We start from the raw sequence: 26,622 nt of genomic DNA, 5'->3' as shown, positions 1-26,622 counted from the left end.
CCAAGGATCATGTGCTGGACCATAATCGGACATCATGTGACCTTTTTATGCTGGGTTTAAGTCATCACTATGGACTGGCCAGGTCACCCTTGAAAAAGAGGTCTCGATCTCTATGGGTTCTTAAATAAAGGTGAATAAATACATGATAAAATGAATAAATAAACGTTGTCCTTTTAATACATGTTGATTCTTTATACAAAAGGTTTCAGACGCCCCATTTTTTCACTTTCCTCCATCTTTTGGAAACTTTACCGTAAAAAGCGAAAGATGATTTTTAGGTTTAGCTTTTCTTCTTCCATTGGACACTCAAAGAACTTCAGTACCAATTACCTTCTCACACAAGTTACACACGTATCCATTATTTCTGTAAGTGCTAATTTATCTATAATTGCCACTCAGCAACAGAATTAAAGAGTCTAGACTAAGTAAAGGTTTTCGTTCATTGAAAAAACATTCGCGTTACAAAAAGGCACAAAGCGTCTAATATTAGTAAAGTGCGATAAAAGGAACAATGGAGCCATTGTTTTGTACAGAACAAAGACTCTATCAGGACATCACATGGAGATGAGGTTGTTGTGGCAACCAAGAACAGCATATACTTATATATATACTGTATATACTTGCAGTATGACTGACCATAAGGTGACCATAACGATTGGCAAAAGGTCTGACAAAACTGTATGTGCCTTCTGTTTTCTGTTGGAAAGAGAGCTGCTAATAAAGTTAAAGAATTAGAGACGGTTCTGAAGCGGGCAGCAGATACTGTTAAACTCGCTGTGATTTCAGAATGACTTCGATTTTGTAAAAAAGTAAATAAAAAAGAAATAGCATTTCTCTTTTGTATCGAAGACCTAGAGCCTACCTTCTGAAATGACACATTTATTAATCTATTTTTGCACGTATATAACATGGAACAGACACTATACAATAAATAAAAACGTAGGTGCAGGATGAGGCAGAAAGAATTCAAGGTCTTATAATAAAAAAATGGTCTAAATCTACTTTAGGAACTAAGGATGTTCTGGTCAGATATTGGTTACAAAGTCTAGTCACAAATAGACAAGGTAAGTTTATTAAAGAGCACAATTCAAAGTGCCTCACACAACAGGAACAAACATTTCTATTCATTCAATGTAACAATTTTTCTGACATGAATCATACATTTTGTCCGTGCTTAGTGATCCGCCAGATGGAAAACCAAATCTATTGGACCACACTGGCAGACGCTCCTGACACTCTTTCCCTTTGGGCAATACCAGTCATTTTTGAATATGAATACCATGACAAACATGGATATGGGTATTGGATTGATAGTGCGATGTTTGTTTTACAGTTGGTGCGTCAAAGCTTTTCCTATTTTTGCTCCACCTCAGCTTGATCCAACTGATGTAACACATTTCATGAAAATGTAAACTAGGTATTTCATCATACTTCCCAACTTATTTACTATCCCAGTGGCAGATAACGCATAAAAAAGCAGGAGATTGCTCCCCTAAGAGGGAGATTTCCAATTTTATCAGAATTAAGAGAAAAGAACAAAAAAAACAAACGAAAACACTGAAATGTGAGTCACATGACTTGTAGGACACATATCCGTCCCACTTTTCGCTCCTCAGTATGTTTCTGTATTAAACAGACCAGATGTAGTATTGAACTGGTATTTATTTTTAACAATCGGTTTGTCATTGGCGGCGTCACTATCTTTGCCACCGCTCACGCCGTTCAATATCATGGTGTCGATGTCATATTAAATTCGACCTGCTTTGCATTCTGGGACGGAAACGCCCAGCAGCGTAATCACAAACAAACATGGCGGCGCCCATGTCCCCCGCATATTCCCCCCACTCGCCTTTGCTACCAAAATAAAGGATAACGGTTTAGAAAAGGTCGATTTTTGGTTTTCAAATCAATGATGTCTTCAAATGATGTCAATTGTATGTTTCATAAATGTACAAACAAAGGGTTTTATTTACTCTTTCTATCTGAAGTATTTTGAATGAGAATCAATGTTTGGTATCGATCCGCCCATCACTATTATAAATGTATTTGCTGAAGTTCAAGTATCACAAAAGTGGCTAAAATTTAACCACAAAATTGCAGAAATGACACTTAAAAACCTGTGTTTGGAAGATTACGTTTCATTTTATTTTTAATCAGGTCTGTTTACTGTTGATTTTTTTTAATCATACTAAATATTCTAATTTTGCATATCTCCATAAAAACATTAGCAATATTATACGTTTTTGTATACATTTCCCACCTCTAATTTATAATTTTGTAAAGTTTTGTGACGACGCCTTGAAATAAGGTTCTTTGGTTGACAATTTATAAGGTATTAATAAACACAAGTTATTTATTAATAAGCACTTTATAATACTGCTATAATACCTTTTTTATAAATGTTAAAAAGCCACTGACAAAAAATGTGTTACTAAACCATGTACAAGATGCAATAATAAACTGCTTATTGAACCATTTTCAATAACCAACTTATAAATGCTCATACATGCATAGTAAGTGCTTGTAAACTAACAACTAGTGCTTATGAATGCCTTTTATAGAATCAGAATCAGAAAAAGGTTTATTGACATTTATAGATCATTCACAAACCAGGAACTTTGACTATAAATGGTTCACAAAGGAACCTTGTTTTAAAGCGTTTCCCTTTTCATTTTCTGTGTCTGTTTTGGGACTAACGCACTGTTAGGTTCTAATATACTGAGAATAACAAGCCAAGATGGTCGTTAAAATAAAATAATTTATTCCCTACAATTACAAAACTAAAAGATTAAAACACGCCCGTCCCTCAAGTTCTCCCAGACTGTTCTGCCCCTAGTCTGGGGGTCTCTCACACACAGGACAAAGAATATGAATATTCATAAGAAGGTGGATCTTCTCTGGCACCAGCCGTACCAGTCTTTACCTTCCAGGACATCCTAAAATGGTCGTGAGATGTGACCCTTGACCCTTGGGGGAGAAGCAGACACAAGCAGACAGAGCAAGAATGTGCAGTGGGTTAGTGTGTCCAATATGCATAACCCTGAAAGGTTTATTAATGCATTACAATATTAAATGTTTATTAATTACAACAGCACACACACACACACACACAGTTCTTTATGACCATGCCAGCCCGAGCCCGGAGCCCCGATCCCCTCCAGCTCTGCGCTGAACTCTGTGGCCCTTGTGCTTTGTGTGCAGCCGCTTTGGGACCCCAGAGGAGCTGAAGGAGCTGATCGACGTGGCTCACTCCCTGGGCATCATGGTGCTCCTGGACGTGGTGCACAGTCACGCCTCCAAGAACACCGAGGACGGACTCAACCACTTCGACGGCTCCGACTCCTGCTTCTTCCACGCTCCGCCCCGAGGAGAACACGCCCTGTGGGACAGTCGCCTCTTCAACTACTCCAGGTACGGAACACTGACACAAACATAACCTATTTAACCAAGAGCGTAGTCAAATTATTACTTTACTTCAAGGTAAATACTTCAAAATAATATTACTCTGGTAGAGTTACAAAGTAGTGGTCCAAGAATTTACTCATGTAAGAGAAAAATGTATGTAGTTTTTCCACATGCAAGACTTACTCACATTGGCAAGAGTACTGTTGTTCATACTAATTAGTACTTTGCTGTGAAATTGCTGCATGTCCTTCCCCAGTCTCCTCCCCTTTTCACACTACACTGCCCTGTCTTATAAAGCCTACTGGCCAAAAACTATTTTATTATTTACTGAAATAACTGTACTTGAACAACAAACTCCTGGTAGAAGATAGTTTGGTTGAATATTGTTTGAACATTTTTAAATCTTGACAAACAAATGGATATATTTCAAGTAATTATTGTATTTATTTATTTATGTCTATTTATTTGTGATCCACAATCAAAAGTCTTGTTTGGTTTGACATAAAAATTGATTTTCCTCTCGGTAGAATTACTTTATTTCCTGTCATGTTGAATTTAAAGAGCTTTATTTTTCCAGTTAGAAAACTTCAGTCATTTGTTCTGACACTGACGAATTATATAGTGTCTGCCTCTCCATCTCATTTGTCCCCGTCACAAACTTGAATATAACTAACTATATGCCTCTGACTTAAATTCTTTTCATTCTTCACGCCTCAGTGAGAAAGACTCTTAAAATGCAGGTCTCTTAAATCTTGCTCAAGGTTCGATTCGGAGGAAATTCTTCAGTTTACCTCCTACAGTCGATCACACTGACTTCAATATCCAACCCAGCTTGCTTCTTTCCGTAGACGTTACTGACACATTTCACCAACAGACTCGAGGCAATAGTAGAAATGTTTTTAGAAAATACAGTATGCTCTAAACTTCATCTCCAACACTGTATCACTGACCTGTGTCCAGGGTATCGTCCTGTGACCTGTGACCTTTCACTGTAAGGGCAGGGTACATGTTCAGTTAACATTAAAGGTGCTTACTTTCCTGTGAGAGGTTGTTGCCTCTTCACAGATCTGACTTGTTACTATCGGTTTTAGGATTATTGTGAGAAACAATATCACAATTTAACCATTACTCACAATTACTGCGACTGTGACTAAACAGTGAAATCTCTCTTTTTTCCATGTTACTATTCTTCAAGTTTGTGACCGGCTTTACAAAATTTAACTTTCTGAAAGACAAAATCAAGTTAAATGTGACAAAAACAGACGGAAAAAAACGTTCTTTACATTTAGCTCTAGTTTTTGGGAACAAAAAATACTTAATTTTCCTTCTATAATTGTCATGATTTATAATTTTTTTGTTTTTTACAATTATATTGTGACCTGAATTATCACGATTATCAATTAATCTAATAATCTTCTACTTGTTACTGGACCCGGTGCTTGTGTCTATGGAGATGGATATGTGTAATACCATTCAATATAACAGCTGAAAAGTGACACAATAAGGATGTTCTAATATCAGATATGCCGTGTTACGATTATTGTGAGAAGAAACGTGAACTAATGATTATTTGCGATTGCTGACACCTAACAGAAGTAAAATCCTTCATTTTCACCTTTAATAATTCAGATTTTCTTCAGATTCAGCTCACCATTCCTCCAGTCTCTGACCAGCTTCATGAAATGTCACATTCTGAATGATAAAGTGACAGAAAGATTTTCATTCACATTCTCATTTTTTTTATTTTCTATTTTTACTCTCTCCAACTTCTACTTCCTTAAAGCTACAAATGATTTTTTCGTTTTCATAATCACTCGATTCCTGAACCTTAAGGCAGAGTATTTGGACTGACAAAATCTAGATTAGCGCATGGCATTATTATATCTATTTTTTCTTTTTGTACTAGAGAGTTTATAGATTTGAGTGGAACGTTGTAAATCTGCACTACACTGCTACACCAGACTTACTGCGGAGCCTTTATCAATTATACAACCTGCATGAGTCCCCGCTGCATATAATGTTGACTTACGATGGTGTGTTTGATGGATGACTGCTGGATAAGGGATCGTACTGGAAGTGGAATGTATTAGAATAATGTGAATAGAAGAAGTCGATGAAAAACGCAACTTTGTTTCATTTCCCCCCCCGCTCAACCCCTTCGACACAGCACGACTTTCGGCAAATCTGAACTCACAATCACAAACCCGGCGCGTTCCATCTCGCTCCACAATGGCTTTCAGTTTGCCGTTCATCTGATATTCCTCAAGCGTGGCCCGTGCTCTTAATGGGAAGTGAAGTCCCCGCAAATGCACTTGATTTTACCTTTACAGCGGGGTTGACACCTTGCAGAATTTTAATTCACTTTTGACTTACGGTTTGATGTCACCGAGTTGGCAGGCGTTAGTCGGGCTCATATTTTTAGCTAATTACAAAAATGTGAGGGGAAACATGAAAGAGTGTAAGTGAAGGAGAGGTTGTTGTCTGACTAAATGCACTAAAACTGTTGATTTATGTCGTAAAGGCCTAATGACTGTCTCCGCAAAGTTCTAAGCGTAGAAAGATAAGAGACATTTGACTTGATCTAGTTCCAAAGAAAGAGAGCAGTGCGATATAAAAAGAGCTCTGCAGTCATGCTATTGTGAACATTCCTCATCATAATGACCCTTAATGTGGACTTAGTTTCCCAAAATAGTATATCTATTTTGTGACGAGCATTAATCTCTGGAGTAGATTGGAAAAGCTGTTCTGCAAGTTAGGCACACAAGCAAGACTACGCTGGCCGGCTGCACTGAAGGAGGAAGTGATGTCATTTTGGACTGGATCAGAAGAACAGGAGACTTCTGACTTTGTTCTATCATTGTGGCCAATCTCTTGTTTTATGCTGTTGTGTTGGGGAGGGAGCATCACTTTGGAGGACAAAACATAATGAATAAGCTTAAGAGAAAGGTAGGTCTGATTCTACTTAAAAGTTCAGTCAGGAATGCCAATCCATTTATTTATATGATTTAGTAACCTCAATATTGAGTACGGTTAAAAGTGTATTTCTCCAGTGCTCCACACTAGCAAAACTAGTACTGTAAAATTCTGGGAGGATTTGATCAAGGAGGGATGTATTTATAGTTCTATTGCACTAAAATTGATTTGGCTTTTCCAAAACACAGCTGTACAAACCGTAATTACAGGTAAATTGTTGTATTCATTTTTGTAAATGAATTCTCTATGCAGATTTTAAATGACATTGTAACGGTTATGATGCATTTACATAAAGAACATTTAGTTTATCCGTTTGCATAATGGACATTTCACAAATCTGCAGAGTGCTGCTGAATTGACTGGGCGGTTCACAGTGGAAGCTTGAACACTTTTCAGTACAGTTTAGTAATGGGAAACCATACATCTTTTACCTCTAGTAGCTCTGTGTGTTTTTGTTTATGGTGATATAAAATGGAATTATATTATGACGGGAGAAACTGCTATTTTGCAATATTAATACCAAACTAGATTTACCCTTGAGTTTTATTAATCGGCTTATATATTGTATAGAATAAATAGAACAACCAAGGCCAAAACAACAGTCTCCCTGCTAGTAGTTTTATACTACTACTATACCTTCTATCGAAAGAATATTTAGGCTTACAGTGTTTCCCATAAGTAGTGAGGCTATTGGGGGCTTTAAACATGCTCTTGAGTACCTTTAGTTTCACCTCATGTTTTAGAATGAAACAATAGTTTATGACAAACAAAATGGGACCAGCTGAGTTTTGGCACCATCTACTGGCTGCAGAGGCAATGACATACTGTTTAAGAAACTACTCTCACTGCTCTCAGCGCGCAGTTGTACTGATTGTGATTAGACAGCAGAAATTCACAGAATGATTTATGGATTTAAATTGCCTCGTCACACACGGAGAAAATGTCAGTTATACATTATGATGCATGTTATTAAAAACAACCTGTACTATACAGTGGCATTATGAAATCACACTTGTTGTTGCCCAATTCATCAGTATAAACATTTTATTGTCACTATCCTGGGTAAAGAGGACTGCTTAATGGATAAATATTGGCAAAATGTGCAATTTATAAATACTTAGCTAGCCACAGCGTCGTGAATTTGAATCCTGACTCGAATCCTGGACAGTTTGCTGCATGTCCTCCCTTCTCTCATAATGATGATGATGATGATGATGATGATGATGATGATGATGATGATGATGATGATGATGATGATGATGATGATGATGATGATGATGATGATGATGATGATGATGATGATGATGATGATGATGATGATGATGATGATGATGATGATGATGATGATGACTTTTATTTATATAGCGCTTTTCAGTGACCCAAAGACGCTGAACATATATAAAAAAGGGGGGGGGGTATTTACAGACAGGGGGGACAACACGTACAATACACATTAATATACAGATAAAATGAACAAGACAGAAGAAGTAGAGAGAAAAAGATGGGGATGTAACAGGGGGTAGAAGAGTAGGCAATGGGGTAGAGGAGGCTAGGGGTAGGGGAGGTCATAGGCTTGGGTGAAGAGGTATGTTTTTAGGCGGGATTTGAATGTTGTGAGTGAGGGAGAATGGCGGACAGGTTGGGGGAGGGAGTTCCAGAGTCGGGGTGCTGTTCGGGAGAATGCTCTGTCGCCAAAAGTTTTGAGTATCTCTTATCCTCATTTCACTCCAAGATCTGGCGTATAAAAAAAAGACCAAAAACCTTAACCTTAACCCGGCGCGGTCTAAAACGGTGCTAAAACGCTGTCAAATAGCGGCGCAGTTTCAGGAGCCGTGGCGCTTGGCCGGCACAAAAATAACATGGCTTTTTCAGCCGCGCGCCGCGGCTCTGCAGACACTCCCTTCTATTATAGCAGGCAGCGTACAAACAACAAAATATAAAGTATTGATCTACATTACGTTCATAGTTTTAGCAGTAGAAAAGGAAACTATTTTTTTTTTTTTTCTACTAAACTTTATTTGGATGCTAAAACAACCCAGCTCATTTTACAGATCTATTAGGCCTCTTCTTTGGACATGTAGAGCTGTGGCCATGTTCTGCAGTTTCCACCATTATCCTGCAAGTGTCAGGCATGAAGCCCTATTAAGTGAACACAGGTCCACTTTAATTCTTCTTGAACGCCACGTATCAGAGGCTCTCATTAGACACACTGCCAACATATGCCACAACTGGGAGGCATTAGCAGGAGCCCAGAGGAGACCTACCGTTGCGTCTCCACTTCATTTGTCGCTTTCTCTGTCGCTCTGCACAGGTCTGTTTAGTTGTGCACTTTAAAAGGAAATGAAGGCACAAAGCTCCCAGTGTGGGATACAACTTGTTTTTTAATCAAGAAGCTGCTATCTGCCTCCCAACCATACACTGATGTTCTTATTAACTTGACAGGATCTGATGGATACAGAACCACCCGAGCACAGAGATTTCCAGTCGGCCTGCCAGTTTCTCCCTTCATCTTTATCATGGCACACTTTTACTCAGAAAATGTATAAAGACTCTGCAGACGTGGAGACAATTTGCTAATATAGGTTGCTTCTGAATTTTAATGGCGCTCTGTAGTGCAACAATATTGAATATTAAAATCTGACTTGCAATATTAAAAGGTTTAGTCATCCTAACATTTCAGAAATAATTTGTAATGAAAGCCTTCTGGGCTCAGTTTGAGCTATCATAAATTACTAGAAATCTTTCAAGGTTTGCCAATTTGCATGGGTTTAGTTTTGCTTTCACACAGCCTCCATGCAAATATCAGACTCAAGCTTTTTAAATTGTTAAACCAGATTTTTCTTTTCTGTATTTCTTATTCTGCCTTTGTGTGAAGCCATCATTGGCTTGTTGTTTGATTCATCCTGATGCTTTCTCATCAATATCAACACATTGTGCCACTGGATCTGCATCACCTTTCTATGGGTTTTAGTCATGTGTTTGTGTCACCGCCATCATCAAAAATGGCGCTTAGAACTGAAAATGAAAAGCGTTGATACGTCAAGAAGACGGAGGTTATGGGTTTTGATCCTTATCTACAGCGGCGAGTCGCTGTTCACACTTAAAAGCAGCGACAACTTGCCTCAAAATGCAGACATTTACCTCTTTTTGATCCTAGAATATGACACCCAGGCAGTTGGAAATTAGGCTTGTTAAAACGGTGTGCATGTAAGCTAAAGTTTATTAGCCTAGCCATGCAATAAAGTATAAACTAGCATTAGCCATCTGCTAACTACCTGAAACAAAGTCTGCAGTGATTTCTGTAAGTCTATTGGTCCCTACTGCCCACAGTAACTTTGGGATGTTACAGAAGAAGAATCCTTTGTTTTTCAGACTTTTACAGTGCAAATTCGGCTTTCGTCCTCAAGATGGCAGTAGCAAGTAGAGTGTGTGACGTCACATCGGGCCCATGAATATTGTAACTGTTAAACAAACTCAACAAATTTGGACCCTGTGTTTTTTTTCCAGTACAGATATTTTGTTAAATCCTCTATTTGGGTAAAATGAAACCACAGCCTTTGCTGTTTCTAATTGGCGTGTTTTGTTCTTGGCGAAACAGGAAGTGTGCTATTACCTTTACGGTGACAGCAAAACTGCTCTGGCCTCAGGGAGTGAGACGAGCATTTGTAAACTCATTAGGATGCTACATGTTGACTGCTGCAAAGAGTTTGAAATGAGGCCAAGTCGTCTTGCAATAGAGCAATTATTTGTAATGACACTGACTAATAAGTGCTTCTATCAACTAAATGTGTACTTGATTGAGATATGTCTATAATGAAATTTCTTTTGGATTACCATAATATTGCCATCTGTATAATCCAAAAACACACAATTTTTTTTGTCCATCACCTACACCTTCTATGTTGCCCATTGTTTTTGTGTTGTTGGTTCTTATAGTGACTCACTGGCATGCACACGCGCACATTCTACCCTTTCCTTTTAGTCGTCCAAATATACTGCATTTTAATGGTTAGTGTCCACATTTTTTCTGTTCCTCTGCTTCGACTCTACTGGAAATAGTGTAGAGCAGTGCGTATTAATGTCATGGCCAAGCAGCACTTTGGAGTTTTTATGTTTCAAGTGGTTCTCTGCAAGTCCTTGTAGAGCGCCTTCAGCTTGAACCCGCACTGATGTTGAAATAGATACATTCTTCCATATCGGCGGAAGGGAAAAGTAATCTATGGTTGGCTTGAACCTTATCTCAGCGCGGAGCCTTGAATCATGAAAGGCTGTTTGCTGTATATTTAAATGAAGCCAACAACACACTGCAAGCCCATGTCTGGCACTTCATGGAACAAGCTCAAAGTGTACCCTCTTCATTTGATCGGCGCCATCATCTCCTTCATGCAACGTCCTAAAGTCACCTTGAGCTAGTGACCGAAGCAGTGCGTTTAAATGAGGGGTTAAAAGCTGGAGCCAAGTCTTTGCGCACGGCGGGGTCCTCAGATGAGAGAGCTGTGAGAAGCTTGATGTGGCATGGCTGGATAATCCCCTCTACACTCCACCTCTCCCAGGATCATTTGCATCCATTTTTCATCAATCTTTGTGTGAATTCTTAAGATATTAAAAAGAGGCCCACAGCCAGCCTTTTGAACGCTTGTTTTAACTGGTCCTCGCGCTCCCAGGCGTTCTCTGCCACTGTTCTGCTGACTTTGACATGCTTACTTTATTCTCTTTATACTCAATTCAATTTTATTAATGATGTACACATGCTGCAATATTAATGATTATTTCTGTGCCTAAACGTAAATGAATGGGATGTAAAATGTTAGACCATAGCACATAGAGAGGCAGAAAAAAATGACATTAGCCACACTTTAATTGGCTTATTATATGATACCAATGTTTCATCATGCAGGATTTCATCATTTCACTCACCTGTTTTGTAAATAAAACCCCCCATCCAGCAGTGAGGGCACACCAAGAGGGTGAATGCAGAAATATGGTATGAAATTGCAATTAATCAACACTTTTTTTGAATAGGGCTAATATTTGCTATACTATACTTTTAATGTCTTATTATAAGCGGTAACCAAATGGTACATTTTATATATCGTCATATTTGATCATGGTGCTGCCATGTAGAAAAAAATACATTTCCAGGTCCATTTGGCTTTTTTCCAGTTGTAGTAGCTGTAGATATAATTATCAACAGGTGCAAATGCTTGTAAAATGAAAATCAAAATGTAATATGCGTAATCAGTCCTAAAGAATCAGCGCGATGGCGGCTAGAGCAGATTCAGATGGGTAAATCTTACAAAGCTGTCTTAGACTTTGAGCATTTCAAACAAAAGTTAAAAGTTCATGTTGTGAAAACGAAGAGGAATCCCTTCCAAATCCAACCTTTGTGGAAGCTGGGGGTCTGTCAGCCAAACATGGGCAGTTCATGTCACAAAAATACATGTCTTGTCCAGTTTACATTACATAGATCCATGTTCCATTGGAACAGAATGTCGGAGGGACTGGCTGGTCTGACGAAGAGTGCCCTGACCAACGTCAGGTGGATGTATAATCACATGAAAAAAGTATAATTAGGCAACACTGTTGAAGATATCGTGGAACCCACTTTGACTCAAACCGCTGCGAGGTCTATGAGCCTTTTGGGTCCTGATAGAATCGTGCACAAACCTTGAGTTCGAGCCTTTCTTAAGGTTTTGCTGGAGCCAGACACGTAACGCAGCATCCTGTATTTTTAAACCACATATTTCTGTGTGGGAGTGATCAGCGAGGCGTCTGGATTGGACAGGAGTGGAAGATGAGTGGGCTGCAACGACTGCAACACGCCACCCCCTGCACCCCCTGCTGGGTGAGCGGGGCGGAGCACCATGCGGCCATTTTGCTTGATAGGAATCTGTCTTCAGCAAGCCAATGGAAAAAACATGTTTTTGCAAAGGTGTTTTACTTTTTTGATGTAAATATCCATACATTTTTAGATCAAATGTAGTTTGCACTGCAGCCTAACCTCTCCTTGACTCTTAGAACCACACTGCTGTTTGATCAGTTAATAAGCTGGAAGTTAAACTGCCCATTTAGTCCAGATGAAGTCACTCTGTATTTAGCACCCATGGGTCTCCTCTCCGGGTCCATCATGTGTGGGTGCAGGGAAGGCTGTTTTCCTCTCCACTGAGCTTCACTTAATGGGCTCATCAGCCTGGAGGTTAGTGCTGCTGCTGCTGCTGCTGCTGCTGGACCCACGAGCTGCTGGGGAGAGACTTTGCAGCCAGGATCTAGTATTTAAGAGGAACAATAGGATGAGTTAATTCATCAGTGCCGGAATGACAATATATCATTTACAATAATTCTGTGTATGTAATAATTCGTCCAGGAGTTTTCCATTGTAGAAAAAGATTCAGTTGTAGTCATCTGCACAATGTTTTTGAAAAAAAAAAAAGTAATTCTCAAACTGTGGATCTACTCTGAGCTGCTTCTAATAATTGCCTGTCCTGTTTATCTACTTGTTTCCCCTGAAAATAATCCCAGTGCCTAGTGTTAGTAGCTGGTTGCAGTTCCATCATCACTGATGAGTACCTGATTAGCATCTGAATGACCAGGGCTGATGTCGCCCCATGGCCTCCAAATGCTGCTGTCGATTATGAGTAAATTGAACCTTAAACCCCTCCATTTCTGTTTAAAGAGGGAGTCTCTTTCAAACCATATTTTCTCCCTGCTTACAATCTTCACCTCACTGTCTTCGATAGAGTGGTTTGTGGCTTAAAGATGAAGATGCACGTCGCTCTGGGGACCTGAATTTGCGTGTTTCTGTGCTGTGCCTCTTGTGCAGTGGTTGTTTAGTCTCGCCTATGTTACAATCTTTACAACTTTCCCCACTGCATTGGATTGAATACACTACATTGCTCTGTGTTTGTGTGGCATCTTGTCTTTCGGGTGAACCAGTTTTTGTTTTAAAGTGTTGCCAAGTAAATAAACAGGGATTTTGTGCTGTCTAAAAATCCTTTGTAGTTTTTCAGACAGTCCAGAGACATAAGCGATAGACTCCATTCTTTCTTGGTATTGTTTCCCTTTTGTTCTTTTTGTCCTACTTTTTGATCTTTTAACTTTGCTTAGAACGCAAGCACAAACCATCACGCACGGATCTATACCTGTTCTTTGACTCTAACCATCAAATACTACACAAGCTGTGGGTGATCAGGAGCCCAAGAAGTGTCCCCAAACTCAGAGGGCAAGAGGAAGGAGGAAAAACCTGTCCGGCATGCTCTCTCAGCCTGTGGTTGCCCGGCTTGGGCTCTTAACAAAGTGAAAAGAGCCAAAAAACAGGACAAAACGGAAACGGAACCAAGATGAAATGGAGCATTTACCCCTTATGGACAGTTTGAATAATGACAATGTTTTTTTTTCTTGTTTTTTTTTTGAAGGTTTAGTTTAAACCTGGCAACACTTTAAAGGCAAAACAGAGCCGTGTAGTTAAAAGCACTACATAGGTAAGACTAAACGGTCACTGCACAAGAGGCTTCATCAACACAAAAGGCATGCAAATTCAGGACCCCAGAGCGCTGTGCATCTTCATCTTAAAGCCACAAACCACTCTTTTGAAGACCGTGAGGTGAAGATTCTAAGCAGGAGAAGAGTTGGTTTGAAAGGGGAGTTAAGGAGACCATATTTGTAATTTTAAAAAAAATAAAACAAAAAAACTTACGCTTAGGGCCTTTTTTCCCTGAAACGGTTGACTAAAATGAGCCCAATTAAAACTGAAGTTGTCCCTGAACCGTTTGGAGTACAAACGATTGGCTGGAGTCTTTGTGATGGATGGTTTGATTAACTAAAAATGTGTTAAAATTAGTTTTAGGGACAGAAAGCAAAAAGTCCTATTACCGGTAGTTAAAATTTTATTTCAGGATAATTTTTTATTTGTCAGTTTGGACAACAAACTGACCCCGATGCTTCCGAAAATAACCTTGACCAGTTCTCTTTGGACCTCTTCTGCACGGTTCGAGTTTAGAACGTTAGAGTGCATTTCCACGCTCTGGGCGTGGCTCCAGGTCCAGAGGTCTGCTACAACTGACGTCACCCAGAAGTGCTGTGAAGACGGATCTAAAGCTAGAGTAAACCGCTTCCAGTTTATCGCTTTTTTTTTGCAATTATTTCACTTTTCTGCGACTCAATGCCTCATTTTAATTATTCAACTCCGCTTACTGTAATGTAATAATAAATGCATTAATGATAATGTCTATGCATGTGCACTCTAGCATTAGTGACCACACAGTGTAGACCGGCAGCTCCCATAACCAGAGAACCAACAACCAGTTATGCGATCAAATACTTGGAAACGAGGATAAGCTTGTTGCCGCCTGTGTACTTGATATGTTTAATACAACTTTCTGGTTATTGCATTAGCACAAATATATTGAAATGGCACTGTTTATATCAAATGTAAATTAATTCCAGGTGTCATTTCTGTCCACGGCACCTTAATGTCTGAGGAGAAAAGTTTGAAAAGCGTTAAATGAGGACCTTATTTGTCCTTTTTGGTCCGGCGCAGGCACCATCAATCAGGCTGTCTGCGGGCGTTGCTGGAGCATCCCACTTGTTGTGGAATGAGCTGTCAGAGTCTGAAATGTATTTGCTCTTATCTGTGGCTCACCTGCGTCGGAGTAAAAACACAGCCCTAAATCTGTGGCTGCCACAGGGACGCGCCGCCTTGACCCTGTATGCAAAGCGGCCCTCGCTGGTATCTGTAAAACGCATACTAGGCTAACATCATGTTAGGCTGCAGCAGGAAATGAGCTGTGATAAGGAACATCTTGTGCTGAATTAAAAAATGTAAATGGACTTGTTTTAGCTTCTTTTAGCAAGCTTGGTGATGGATGACTTTATCTAAGCCTACAAGCGGGCATATTCCAACTATTAGAAGCAAGGGTGGAAATGTCACACGAAATTAACTACTGTGTGCTCTCAATAGAATAAAACAAAGGTAGAAATGAAAAAAATAAACCTGCAATTGAAGAAGCTACATGTACAGTTAAGTGTATATGAATATATATTTTCATACAGTATGCCGTTCTGTCAGGAGCAGTGTCTGCTTATATATATGTCAGTTTCATCACACCGTGCCTATAGAAGTGTCATATTCTACTATAGAGAGACTTTAGCAAAATTACTGCTATTGAAATGATCAGTTCTTTTCCTGTGTGTGTCAAGGTTGAATAACTATGACGAGCTATTGAACCATCTCCTACTGCAAACTAACTGCTGTGTTTTCTACACAATGCACATTTAAAATCCCCATAGTTAACTACGAGCAAAGACCACTTGGACTACCCTGATTCATTGTTTATATATTTTTTTTATTTAACCTTTAACCAGGAGAGTCCCAGAGACTAAAAATCTATTTTCAAAGGTAGTACTGGCCAAGAGTCTGCAAACTTTAATATTGTTACAATATAGAAATGAACAACATAAAAATAACACTGGTCAGGCGAGAGTTTTTTAATTTGTTTCCTTGGCATTTTTTAAGAGGGGAGGACGGAATAAAAATTTCACGTTATCAAATCACATCTCTACCGTCCAGAAGTAGGAGTTGAATTTAAAAAATGAAATTTTATTCTAAATACATTTCTTGGATTCTTAGAATATAACCGCCTCTCTACATTATCTACATAATTATAGTTATCAATGCAAGAAATTGAAAATAACCCTTATTATACTGAGCGGTACAAAATTGCCTTCAAAACGATGGCTCCAGCTAAATGTCAATGATGTAAGATAATAGATGCACCACTGGTGTGCAGCCTGTTCACAGTATTTTTGATCAAATCTTGGCCAACTGCACAATAAAGTAGAGTACAAAAAGTAATTGCCTTAACCCTAAGCCTGGTGAATGACCTTTAACCTTAACCCTAAGCCTGGTGAATGAATGAACTTCACCTTTAATGTGGAGTACTATGATGCCCTGTATTCATGTTTAACACACTTAGATCCATTGTACTTTGTTTTTAAAGTAAACACTTCCATAGGTTTCAGAGATGGAGCGCTGCCGTTACAATGTCATAAACTAACAGTTTAATGGAAGGTGAACCCATAGTGATCAGACAGAAAGTAGTCCTAGACTGACAAGTCGGTTTGATAAACTTTATTGAGTCTTGACAGGAACACAGAGTGTGCAATGAATGAAAATGTCTTATTGAGCTTAAATTTGGCCACAGTGATTTGATCTAACGCTGTGGCGTAGGAATGTTTCACACGCTCGAGTCATGGACACGCAGCTCGGATCAACTCACCGGTACAAGTAGCGGCCTTACAATGCCTTCAGATGAGAACGTGTGACTCCACAGACGAGCTGGACATGTCCACATGAGGAGGACTTAAATGGCAACGACAAAATGATTCTGATATAATTGGTCAAGACGCGTATTCTTCATTTCCTTGTTCGAACACGACAAGTTCAATGAATGGGAGCCAAAGCCACGCCCACCCCACATCCTTTAAGTTAATCTACCAGTCGATCTCATGGATCTATGGTCGATATAGGAAGCCGTCAGAGAGTTTTAAAGCTCTCTGGCGTTCAGACACAAGAGATCTAACTTGGTGTCGGAGTTGCTGTTGCAGAATATATTTATTTTTGAGGTTCTGGCCAAAATAACTGCGGAAAAGCCGCAAAAAAAAAACATTAATTTATTTTCGGATCTCTGTTTTTTGACGTTAGCGGGCTCGCGAAACAACTTATTAAAAAACTCTTGCCTTATGAGAAATAAGTGCACATTATTGAGGTAGTCTCTAATGTTTTCATGGCGTTGTGCATCTTAATTAGGTAGTATGGTTTTTTTGTCACCGATTATGTACTTCCTGGGAGAGTAGTCTCCTCTCTGGGCTTTTTATCAGTTTGGCCTAATCTGTTTATCTAATCTTTGTGTGACCATCCAACCACCCTCCTTTGTCCCTCCCTGGAGGGACGCCTGCATGGATCCACACTCTTCTCAGGCAGCACTGGCCCAGTCAAACCCTTAGAAAAAGCAGTTAAATGACTTTTTTTTCTTTAGTCCAACTACCTGGACTCAGTATTTCCCCCTCTTGCATTATTGAAAAGGTAGAACTCAAGAGGTTTGTTAATGGTGTGATTTAGAGACTGGCTTTATTGCAGTTGAAAATAAGGAAGTTAAAAAAGAAAAGCAAGAATGTATCATGGTTTACCTCAATATCTGTCATGGAATCAGACATACACCAGATGCTATTCCGTAACACATTGAGAACACAATTCAACTTAGAATATGAAACGACACAGAAATATCAGACATTTGTATGGCAGGCTTGGGAGAAAACGCTGGGCTGTGTCAGCCAGGCTGTTGTAAGGAGCCTGGCTGACCCTCCTGCGTCTCACCCCGTTTTTTCCCATGCTGGTTGATTTTATTAGATATTCTGGAATAGGCGGGTCACATTTCTCATTGGTCAGCCTCACATCAAGGCACTTGGTATTTTTCCATAGAGATAAAGCCTTGGGTAAACATTACCCAAACTCCTCTGGGCTGTCACCCCCCCTCGGGTAAACATCCTTTGGCCCATCTTTACGACCCCTTCACAAATGCAGTTTGTCACACACCCGTTCTTTTCTTAGACTAATGATGCAGATAAAATATCACTATTATGCAGATAAAATACATGACATAAATATACTCATATATTCACATTTTATCACAATATCAGCTTTTAGTTCGAGGCGGGAAGAATATAGAATTTTCGTTTAAACGTTTTTCTGGTTTTGGTTTGTTTATTTTATTGCCAATGGAACTCCTGGATTTTTGTGTGTGATAAGACCAAAGATGCCGTTGACGAGCTTAAACAAAAATATTTGATTCCAGTCACCTATCTAATGAACTTGGGGATCGTCTCAAAATGGGTTGAAGCTGAAAATACTTTTCGGGCTGGTGCAGAAAAGCTTTGGAAAAGCTTTTTTGCTTGAATCTGATTGAAATATATTGTATATTACAAGTTCACTTAGGTAGATTTGACATTTCTGCGTGGGAACAGATATATAATGAGCTTGGACACTTTTGTCTTGGAAGTGTGTAAGAAACAGAACAAGAACACGGTCACGGAGAGCCAGGCTAGCGATGCTACAGCTAAGCTAATGGATCCCACCGCAGAGCTGACCCCTGCTTCCTCGTCTGCCGGACACTCTTGATCCATGTGCCGCTCCAGAGGAGACCAGGAGCGGGACAGACCCAGTGATTTTGGCAGCTCTGGGGGAGATAACTGATAACGTTACACAGACAGTTGATGCTAATATTGATGCTGCTCTCACTGGTGTGCGCAAACTTAATTTCAAGACTAATGAACTAGATAACCAAGCCACAGCCGCCGAAAGACACGGGAGGCTAACATGGCGGAAATAATGAGCCAGGTTCACGTCTTGACAGTTCATCTGTTGAACTTGGTTGATCACAATCACAGAGGCAATCTGCAGATTGTTGGTCTACCAGAGGGCACTGATCCCTGGCCATGGTGACCGGTGGTAGAGTGGTCAAGGCAGCAGCACATATGCCACGCTCTGTGCAGCGAAGTTCAAATCCCGGCTCTGACAATTTGCTGCATGTCACACCTTCTCTCTCATTCCCAGTTCACGCTAACACTGTCCCGCCTGTTGTTTTCTTTTCTTCCTGTTTCTGCAAAGTGCCTGCAGCGTTAACTCCTTCATTACCAAGGCGTAACATCGCTGACTGATACATTCATATGTAATTAATGATTTCTTACGTTGTAGGAAGATGCCACAACAATTCATTGTAAATTTATTGTGAGATTTAATTATCCAAATATTTTGCTCAGTGGGAGGGGCAAGTGAGGAATAAAGGGGGCTGGGGGGTGAGTCTGTCACCGTCTACGGGGCAGGCAACGGGGCAGGCAACGGGGGCGCAGTGAGTCTGAGAAAGTTAAAGAAGACGCGAGTTAAAGTTGAACTCCACGTTTGACCGCTGTAAATATATGTATTTTTGGGGGTTTTGGACATTCTTCCTCACTGTAAATATTTTTGCACTGTTTTTCACTATTTTTGCACTTTGGATTTTGGCACAATAAATCCACCCGAGCACTTGAAATTCGACTTTGCCTATTTTTGAAAGAGAGCCCCGCTACTGATAACAGGGCCAATACATGGGGGCACCCCTAGAAATGTCCATACCTAATGTGACGCACTCTTAATATTGGTCCATTGTCTGGATTATTCATTCTTACTGGTGAACCCCATGACTTTTAGATAGGCCTTCCCATTTAAATGTCAAACTGAATCCCTCAAATATTGCTGATTTATTCATATTCTCCATAAAGATTTGTCAACAATATTAGAGAAAAAAACTTTTCCTTCATGAAAAATAACTTGGAAAAATGTCATCTTATTCCATATTTAAATTTAACTCAAATGATTGAAACTATTAAAATTCATGTTTTTCCCAGATTATCTATTCCTGACTCTCCCAATTTCAATCCCCAACCTGAAATCTGAATGTTTTGTTTCAGCTCATATCAAAGCACTGCTCTGCTGATGTGACCAGGAGTATGAAGCAATAGAAAAATATTGATTGTAATGTTGTAGGTTCCTGTACAGGCCTTAGTGGCAGATGACAAACTGCTGAGTCATATGGAGGGAAATCTATGCTTACAACATAGATCCAAACATACATTCTAAACAAAAATCTTAAAAGTTTAAACTGGTTGGCTCATAATCAAGGTTTTTGTTTGTCCCTGCCCTGTTGCTCCAAAACATTGTAATGACTTGTTAATTTCAGTCCAGACTATTTTTGACATCATCATTTGACTCAAGTACTGTATTTTCCGATAAATCAGCCAAAAAATGCATAATAGAGAATTAAAAAAAATTCTATAAATCGCATTTGATAAAATCCAAACTTGTGACTAGGTGTAAATATTCGCACAGACAATGAACTGTTGTAAGTGTCTGGTATGTTAATGTAGCATATTAACAGTTATTCAGATAACTATAGCATAAAGAACATGCTAACAAGTTTACCAAAGCATCAGTTTTACCCCAAATCACTCAATCCACTGAATTCTTCTTCCTCGGTGTCACTTCCAAACAACTCCACAAACTCCGGAGGTAGAGGAAGTGCTGATTCTTCTTCTGTGTCGCTTAGAGCCAAGAGCGCCCTCTTGTGGTTGTCAGTGTGAAAATAATTAACATGTTAAATGCAGTTGCCATTGCGAAAATAACGAATAATATCACATAAGTCGCACCCCGGCCAAACTATTAAAAAAGATGCAACTTATAGTCCAGAATATACAGTATGTATTTGGGCGTCAAAACTCCTGCTATGGACCCAATAAATGATTTGTGCCATCCATTATTTGTGATGGATTTTTTCGCCAATTCAACAATTTAGACAAATTTGACAGATTTTAGACCAAATTAGGCTTCTTTTCTTTTTTCTTCATCTTTCTGTAATTTATTATTTGTGTCCTCTCTGGTCTTCCAGCGTTTCTTGTGTTTTTATTTTGAAAACTGAAAAATTATTAACTTAACTATTGGTAAGCATACTCTGGCTTACTCGTCATACAGTAACTTAAAGATCTTATCTGTAGTCTTTCTGTTTTTCAGTGTAGGAGTTTTGTTGGCCTTAAAACACCATTGATTTTACCTTGCTACTATTTCTCGTTTATGAGTGTGTCGAAACGGACAAAGACTAGACCCATAAACCATAGCAACAAAGAGGCATTTTTCATCCATACATCCATAAATCTCCTCTTAAGTCTCTTGGCCTGTCTCTTAAACACACAAGTGCCAACAACAAGCTTTATATAAGCTGTAAAAATTGTGGATGGTGCAAACAGTTGCTAACACTTGTCAAAACAATAACTATTTTAATGCATTGTATTTATTTGGGAAGGAAATGGTACAATTGACATTTCTTTGGATTTAAATACTGTGAAGGTGTCTCTTTGCATCGCTGGGCTGTGCAGATCAATTTATAATGTCAATAAATACATTCTAAGTTGTATAATGATATCATAATGAGAATTGTTTTGAATCGATACTTGAGTTTTCTTATTTTTTTTGTTTTCATTCTTTACACACAATTTTTTTACATTTTAATTTTAGAAACAGAATCAGCAGCAGCTCGTCTCCAGCAGCAGCAGAATGCTTAACTCTGCCTCTTCCCTCGCTCAAAGTCTCAGAGCCGGTATCGCTCTTAGAAGGAAATTAATAATCTAAAAGTGTAAAAGTACTGCTCAAAACTCTTAAATGTGCACTGCTCAAAACTCTTAAATGTGCACTGCTCAAAACTCTTAAATGTGCACTGCTCAAAACTCTTAAATGTGCACTGCTCAAAACTCTTAAATGTGCACTGCTCAAAACTCTTAAATGTGCACGGCTCAAAACTCTTAAATGTGCACGGCTCAAAACTCTTAAATATGCACGGCTCAAAACTCTTAAATGTGCACGGCTCAAAATGTGCACGGCTCAAAACTCTTAAATGTGCACTGCTCAAAACTCTTAAATGTGCACGGCTCAAAACTCTTAAATGTGCACTGCTCAAAACTCTTAAATGTGCACGGCTCAAAACTCTTAAATATGCACGGCTCAAAACTCTTAAATATGCACGGCTCAAAACTCTTAAATATGCACGGCTCAAAACTCTTAAATATGCACGGCTCAAAACTCTTAAATGTGCACGGCTCAAAATGTGCACGGCTCAAAACTCTTAAATGTGCACTGCTCCAAACTCTTAAATATGCACGGCTCAAAACTCTTAAATGTGCACGGCTCAAAACTCTTAAATGTGCACGGCTCAAAACTCTTAAATGTGCACGGCTCAAAACTCTTAAATGTGCACGGCTCAAAACTCTTAAATGTGCACTGCTCAAAACTCTTAAATGTGCACGGCTCAAAACTCTTAAATGTGCACGGCTCAAAACTCTTAAATGTGCACTGCTCAAAACTCTTAAATATGCACGGCTCAAAACTCTTAAATGTGCACTGCTCAAAATGTGCACGGCTCAAAACTCTTAAATATGCACGGCTCAAAACTCTTAAATGTGCACGGCTCAAAACTCTTAAATATGCACGGCTCAAAACTCTTAAATATGCACGGCTCAAAACTCTTAAATATGCACGGCTCAAAACTCTTAAATATGCACTACTCAAAACTCTTAAATGTGCACGGCTCAAAACTCTTAAATATGCACGGCTCAAAACTCTTAAATTTGCACGGCTCAAAACTCTTAAATATGCACGGCTCAAAACTCTTAAATATGCACGGCTCAAAACTCTTAAATATGCACGGCTCAAAACTCTTAAATGTGCACTGCTCAAAACTCTTAAATGTGCACGGCTCAAAACTCTTAAATGTGCACGGCTCAAAACTCTTAAATGTGCACGGCTCAAAACTCTTAAATATGCACGGCTCAAAACTCTTAAATGTGCACGGCTCAAAACTCTTAAATATGCACGGCTCAAAACTCTTAAATATGCACGGCTCAAAACTCTTAAATATGCACGGCTCAAAACTCTTAAATGTGCACGGCTCAAAACTCTTAAATATGCACGGCTCAAAACTCTTAAATGTGCACGGCTCAAAACTCTTAAATATGCACGGCTCAAAACTCTTAAATATGCACGGCTCAAAACTCTTAAATGTGCACTGCTCAAAACTCTTAAATGTGCACTGCTCAAAACTCTTAAATATGCACTACTCAAAACTCTTAAATGTGCACGGCTCAAAACTCTTAAATATGCACGGCTCAAAACTCTTAAATTTGCACGGCTCAAAACTCTTAAATATGCACGGCTGAAAACTCTTAAATATGCACGGCTCAAAACTCTTAAATGTGCACTGCTCAAAACTCTTAAATGTGCACGGCTCAAAACTCTTAAATGTGCACTGCTCAAAACTCTTAAATGTGCACGGCTCAAAACTCTTAAATGTGCACGGCTCAAAACTCTTAAATGTGCACTGCTCAAAACTCTTAAATATGCACGGCTCAAAACTCTTAAATGTGCACGGCTCAAAACTCTTAAATGTGCACTGCTCAAAACTCTTAAATGTGCACTGAAACTCTTAAATATGCACGGCTCAAAACTCTTAAATGTGCACTGCTCAAAACTCTTAAATGTGCACTGCTCAAAACTCTTAAATGTGCACGGCTCAAAACTCTTAAATATGCACGGCTCAAAACTTTTAAATGTGCACGGCTCAAAACTCTTAAATATGCACGGCTCAAAACTCTTAAATGTGCACGGCTCAAAACTCTTAAATGTGCACTGCTCAAAACTCTTAAATGTGCACGGCTCAAAACTCTTAAATGTGCACGGCTCAAAACTCTTAAATGTGCACTGCTCAAAACTCTTAAATGTGCACGGCTCAAAACTCTTAAATATGCACGGCTCAAAACTCTTAAATGTGCACGGCTCAAAACTCTTAAATGTGCACGGCTCAAAACTCTTAAATGTGCACGGCTCAAAACTCTTAAATGTGCACGGCTCAAAACTCTTAAATGTGCACGGCTCAAAACTCTTAAATGTGCACTGCTCAAAACTCTTAAATGTGCACTGCTCAAAACTCTTAAATGTGCACGGCTCAAAACTCTTAAATGTGCACGGCTCAAAACTCTTAAATGTGCACGGCTCAAAACTCTTAAATGTGCACTGCTCAAAACTCTTAAATGTGCACTGCTCAAAACTCTTAAATATGCACGGCTCAAAACTCTTAAATGTGCACGGCTCAAAACTCTTAAATGTGCACGGCTCAAAACTCTTAAATGTGCACCGCTCAAAACTCTTAAATGTGCACGGCTCAAAACTCTTAAATGTGCACCGCTCAAAACTCTTAAATGTGCACGGCTCAAAACTCTTAAATGTGCACTGCTCAAAACTCTTAAATGTGCACTGAAACTCTTAAATGTGCACTGCTCAAAACTCTTAAATGTGCACTGAAACTCTTAAATGTGCACAGCCTGTGGTGCACGGGGGAGAAACACATGTCCTGCAGTGAATCCACTGAGAGATGCACTTTGTGTGCTTAAAACCGTAAAGTTAATAACCCATAAAAGATTCTTGTCAGATATCTCAGTCTGAGTGAAGGTGAACTTACTGCTATCAGTTTGGTAGATACTTCAAGGCCGTGGGCCGAGAGCGTCTCTGCTTTTGTTAATACAAACATAAGTCGCCATCGAGGGACACACAATTCAACTCTCGAGTAGACTATATTTTTCTATTAAAAAATGCTCTTTATTGCCACTCAAGTTTCTAGCACATTTTCTCATAAATCACAACTTTTATTTTGTCAACTTTTCAGGTTGCACGCCCTGCCCCTGCACCAATTGTATGCCTTTTATTTTAACCGAGAACCAATCGGCAAGCAGCACCACAAAGTCTAGTCACAGCTGAAGAGTGTCTTCATAGCTTCATGTGCCAGAAGATGTGGGGCATTTCTTTCAACTGTTTTAAGACAACAAAGCTTTTCTTTTCTGTAGGGGTGGGGGATATTTACAAAAAATAATATATCTTTTGGAGTATCTCGTAGTAAGACAATGTTATGTCATCCCAACAGAAATATGGGAAACATTGGTTTTGTTTTTAATCATCATCCAAATGTGAAATGTCTGTAAAAAGTAATCACAAAAGTGCAGAAATATCAAATTAATCAATATTTTGTGTTTGTTAAACTGCAAACGAGCAAACACTTTTCACCACATTAATCACATTTTTACACGTTTTACTTGTCACTTCAAAGTTGTGCTCTATTCGAAACTAATTGAAGTTATGTTGGTGCGTTCAGTCGTAGTACAAGTCTGTCTAGTGAAGCCTAACAGTTTTTGGAGGTTTTTTCTCAACTTTGGGCTTTTATTTAAGTTCTATTGGAGCATGAATGTTGGACGTCCTCACTGCTTCACCAACTTTCTGACATGACGAAACCCAATCCAACAAAAAGTGCCTCTCTGTGATGGGGAACGACATTACAATAAGTGTTAAGCTGCGGGTTACATTTTTAATTCATACCCCCGCACTGTGAGATATGCGTCACGCTCCTGCTCTGAGCCTTAGTTGGGCAGAGATGATGTGTGTGTGTGTAGAAGTCTTTGTTGTTTTGTTGTTGTTGATTTTTCCCTGAAGTGAAAGGCTGCCACAGGTTCAATGTCATCAACTTGACAGAGTGAGACCAGCCAAGTGGTGGGCTCCAGCCATGTCAATCTCCTTTGTTTACCCAGACATAACAGTAGCTCCGGCGGCACCGGGAGCACCGGGAGGGGGCTGATCTCCGGAATGTTTGTCGACAGCGTAGCACGTCTTAGTCAGAGCATAGTGTTTTTCTTCATGTCTGCGTTTGATAAGAAATGCTATGCCCATAATAGATGAAACATGTTACATTATAGGCCCTGCTTGCTTGTGCAATGTTTTGTGTTTCTAACTTTATTATTCTATTTCTTTTCATCCCTTGTTCATGTACAGGTTTGCACCATTCGTCCACATTTAACAATTTATCTACACCGTCTCATTACAAATGCTTTTTTTTTAAACAGGTTTGAAGAAAGAAAAAACTTCTTTCTGAAATTACATAACAGCAACATTTGCATTCTCTGAGCAATTGACAGTTTAATGCTGCAATAATCTGTGACTGTCTAATCTGGAGTGGTCAAGTGCATTTTCTCTCATTTTGAAAGTGCTGATGTTTGGAAAATCCCTTATTTAAGAAAGTAAAGGCAGGGAAGGTTAAGGGTCCTGGAGCAAACTGCCACACCCAGCTCAGTGTTGTCTTAGTAGTGTTTTAAAAATGTGTTGATCTTGGTCAGATTCCTTCTCTGTGGAAGACCTGGATGGTGATGCCTTTTCTCAAATCAATGAATTGAGTGAGTTCACACCTGATCACTCCCATTACAGGTACACACTTAAAGCCTTACATTTAGCTTTTAAAAGGGAGTATGAGAGTGTGCGAGTGTGTGTGAGTATTTATATATTTTTTTATTCTTGTAGCACATTAATAGCTTTGGCCCAGGTGAGGCTTTTATTCAGACTTTTCCTCTCATTTTAATAAAATGCAGCCCCACTTTTTGCTAATTTCTTATGAACATTGTTTAATCTGTTTTCCACTGTCTCCTTTTGATGCCACTGCTGGTGGGAAAACCTGGATTGAATTGAATATTGATCCAAAGACTGGCTACTGACTTGAGTCTTCCAGACCAGCTCATTTCTATTTTATTTCTTTCACTGACCAGGCGAGCATGTTTTTGTTCATAGACAAACGTCTC

At 39.2% G+C, this 26,622-nt stretch overlaps 1 protein-coding gene across 1 annotated transcript in view; it reads left to right on the top strand.

Moving 5' to 3' along the window:
- gbe1b (glucan (1,4-alpha-), branching enzyme 1b) overlaps positions 1 to 26,622 on the top strand; it is a 202,699-nt gene that overhangs the window by 58,097 nt on the left and 117,980 nt on the right. The window contains exon 7 of the mRNA XM_072460189.1: positions 3,202 to 3,411. Within this exon, the coding sequence (XP_072316290.1) occupies positions 3,202 to 3,411 (210 nt within the window). The remainder of the gene's footprint in view (positions 1 to 3,201; positions 3,412 to 26,622) is intronic.

Source organism: Eucyclogobius newberryi, unplaced genomic scaffold, assembly GCF_026437365.1.
Source record: "Eucyclogobius newberryi isolate DKJ021-1_F unplaced genomic scaffold, fEucNew1.0.hap1 SCAF_10, whole genome shotgun sequence".
In the NCBI taxonomy this organism is placed as follows: Eukaryota; Metazoa; Chordata; class Actinopteri; order Gobiiformes; family Gobiidae; genus Eucyclogobius; species Eucyclogobius newberryi.
The sequence above is the reverse complement of the archived record's forward strand: the minus strand, read 5'-3'. Positions and strand labels throughout refer to the sequence as shown.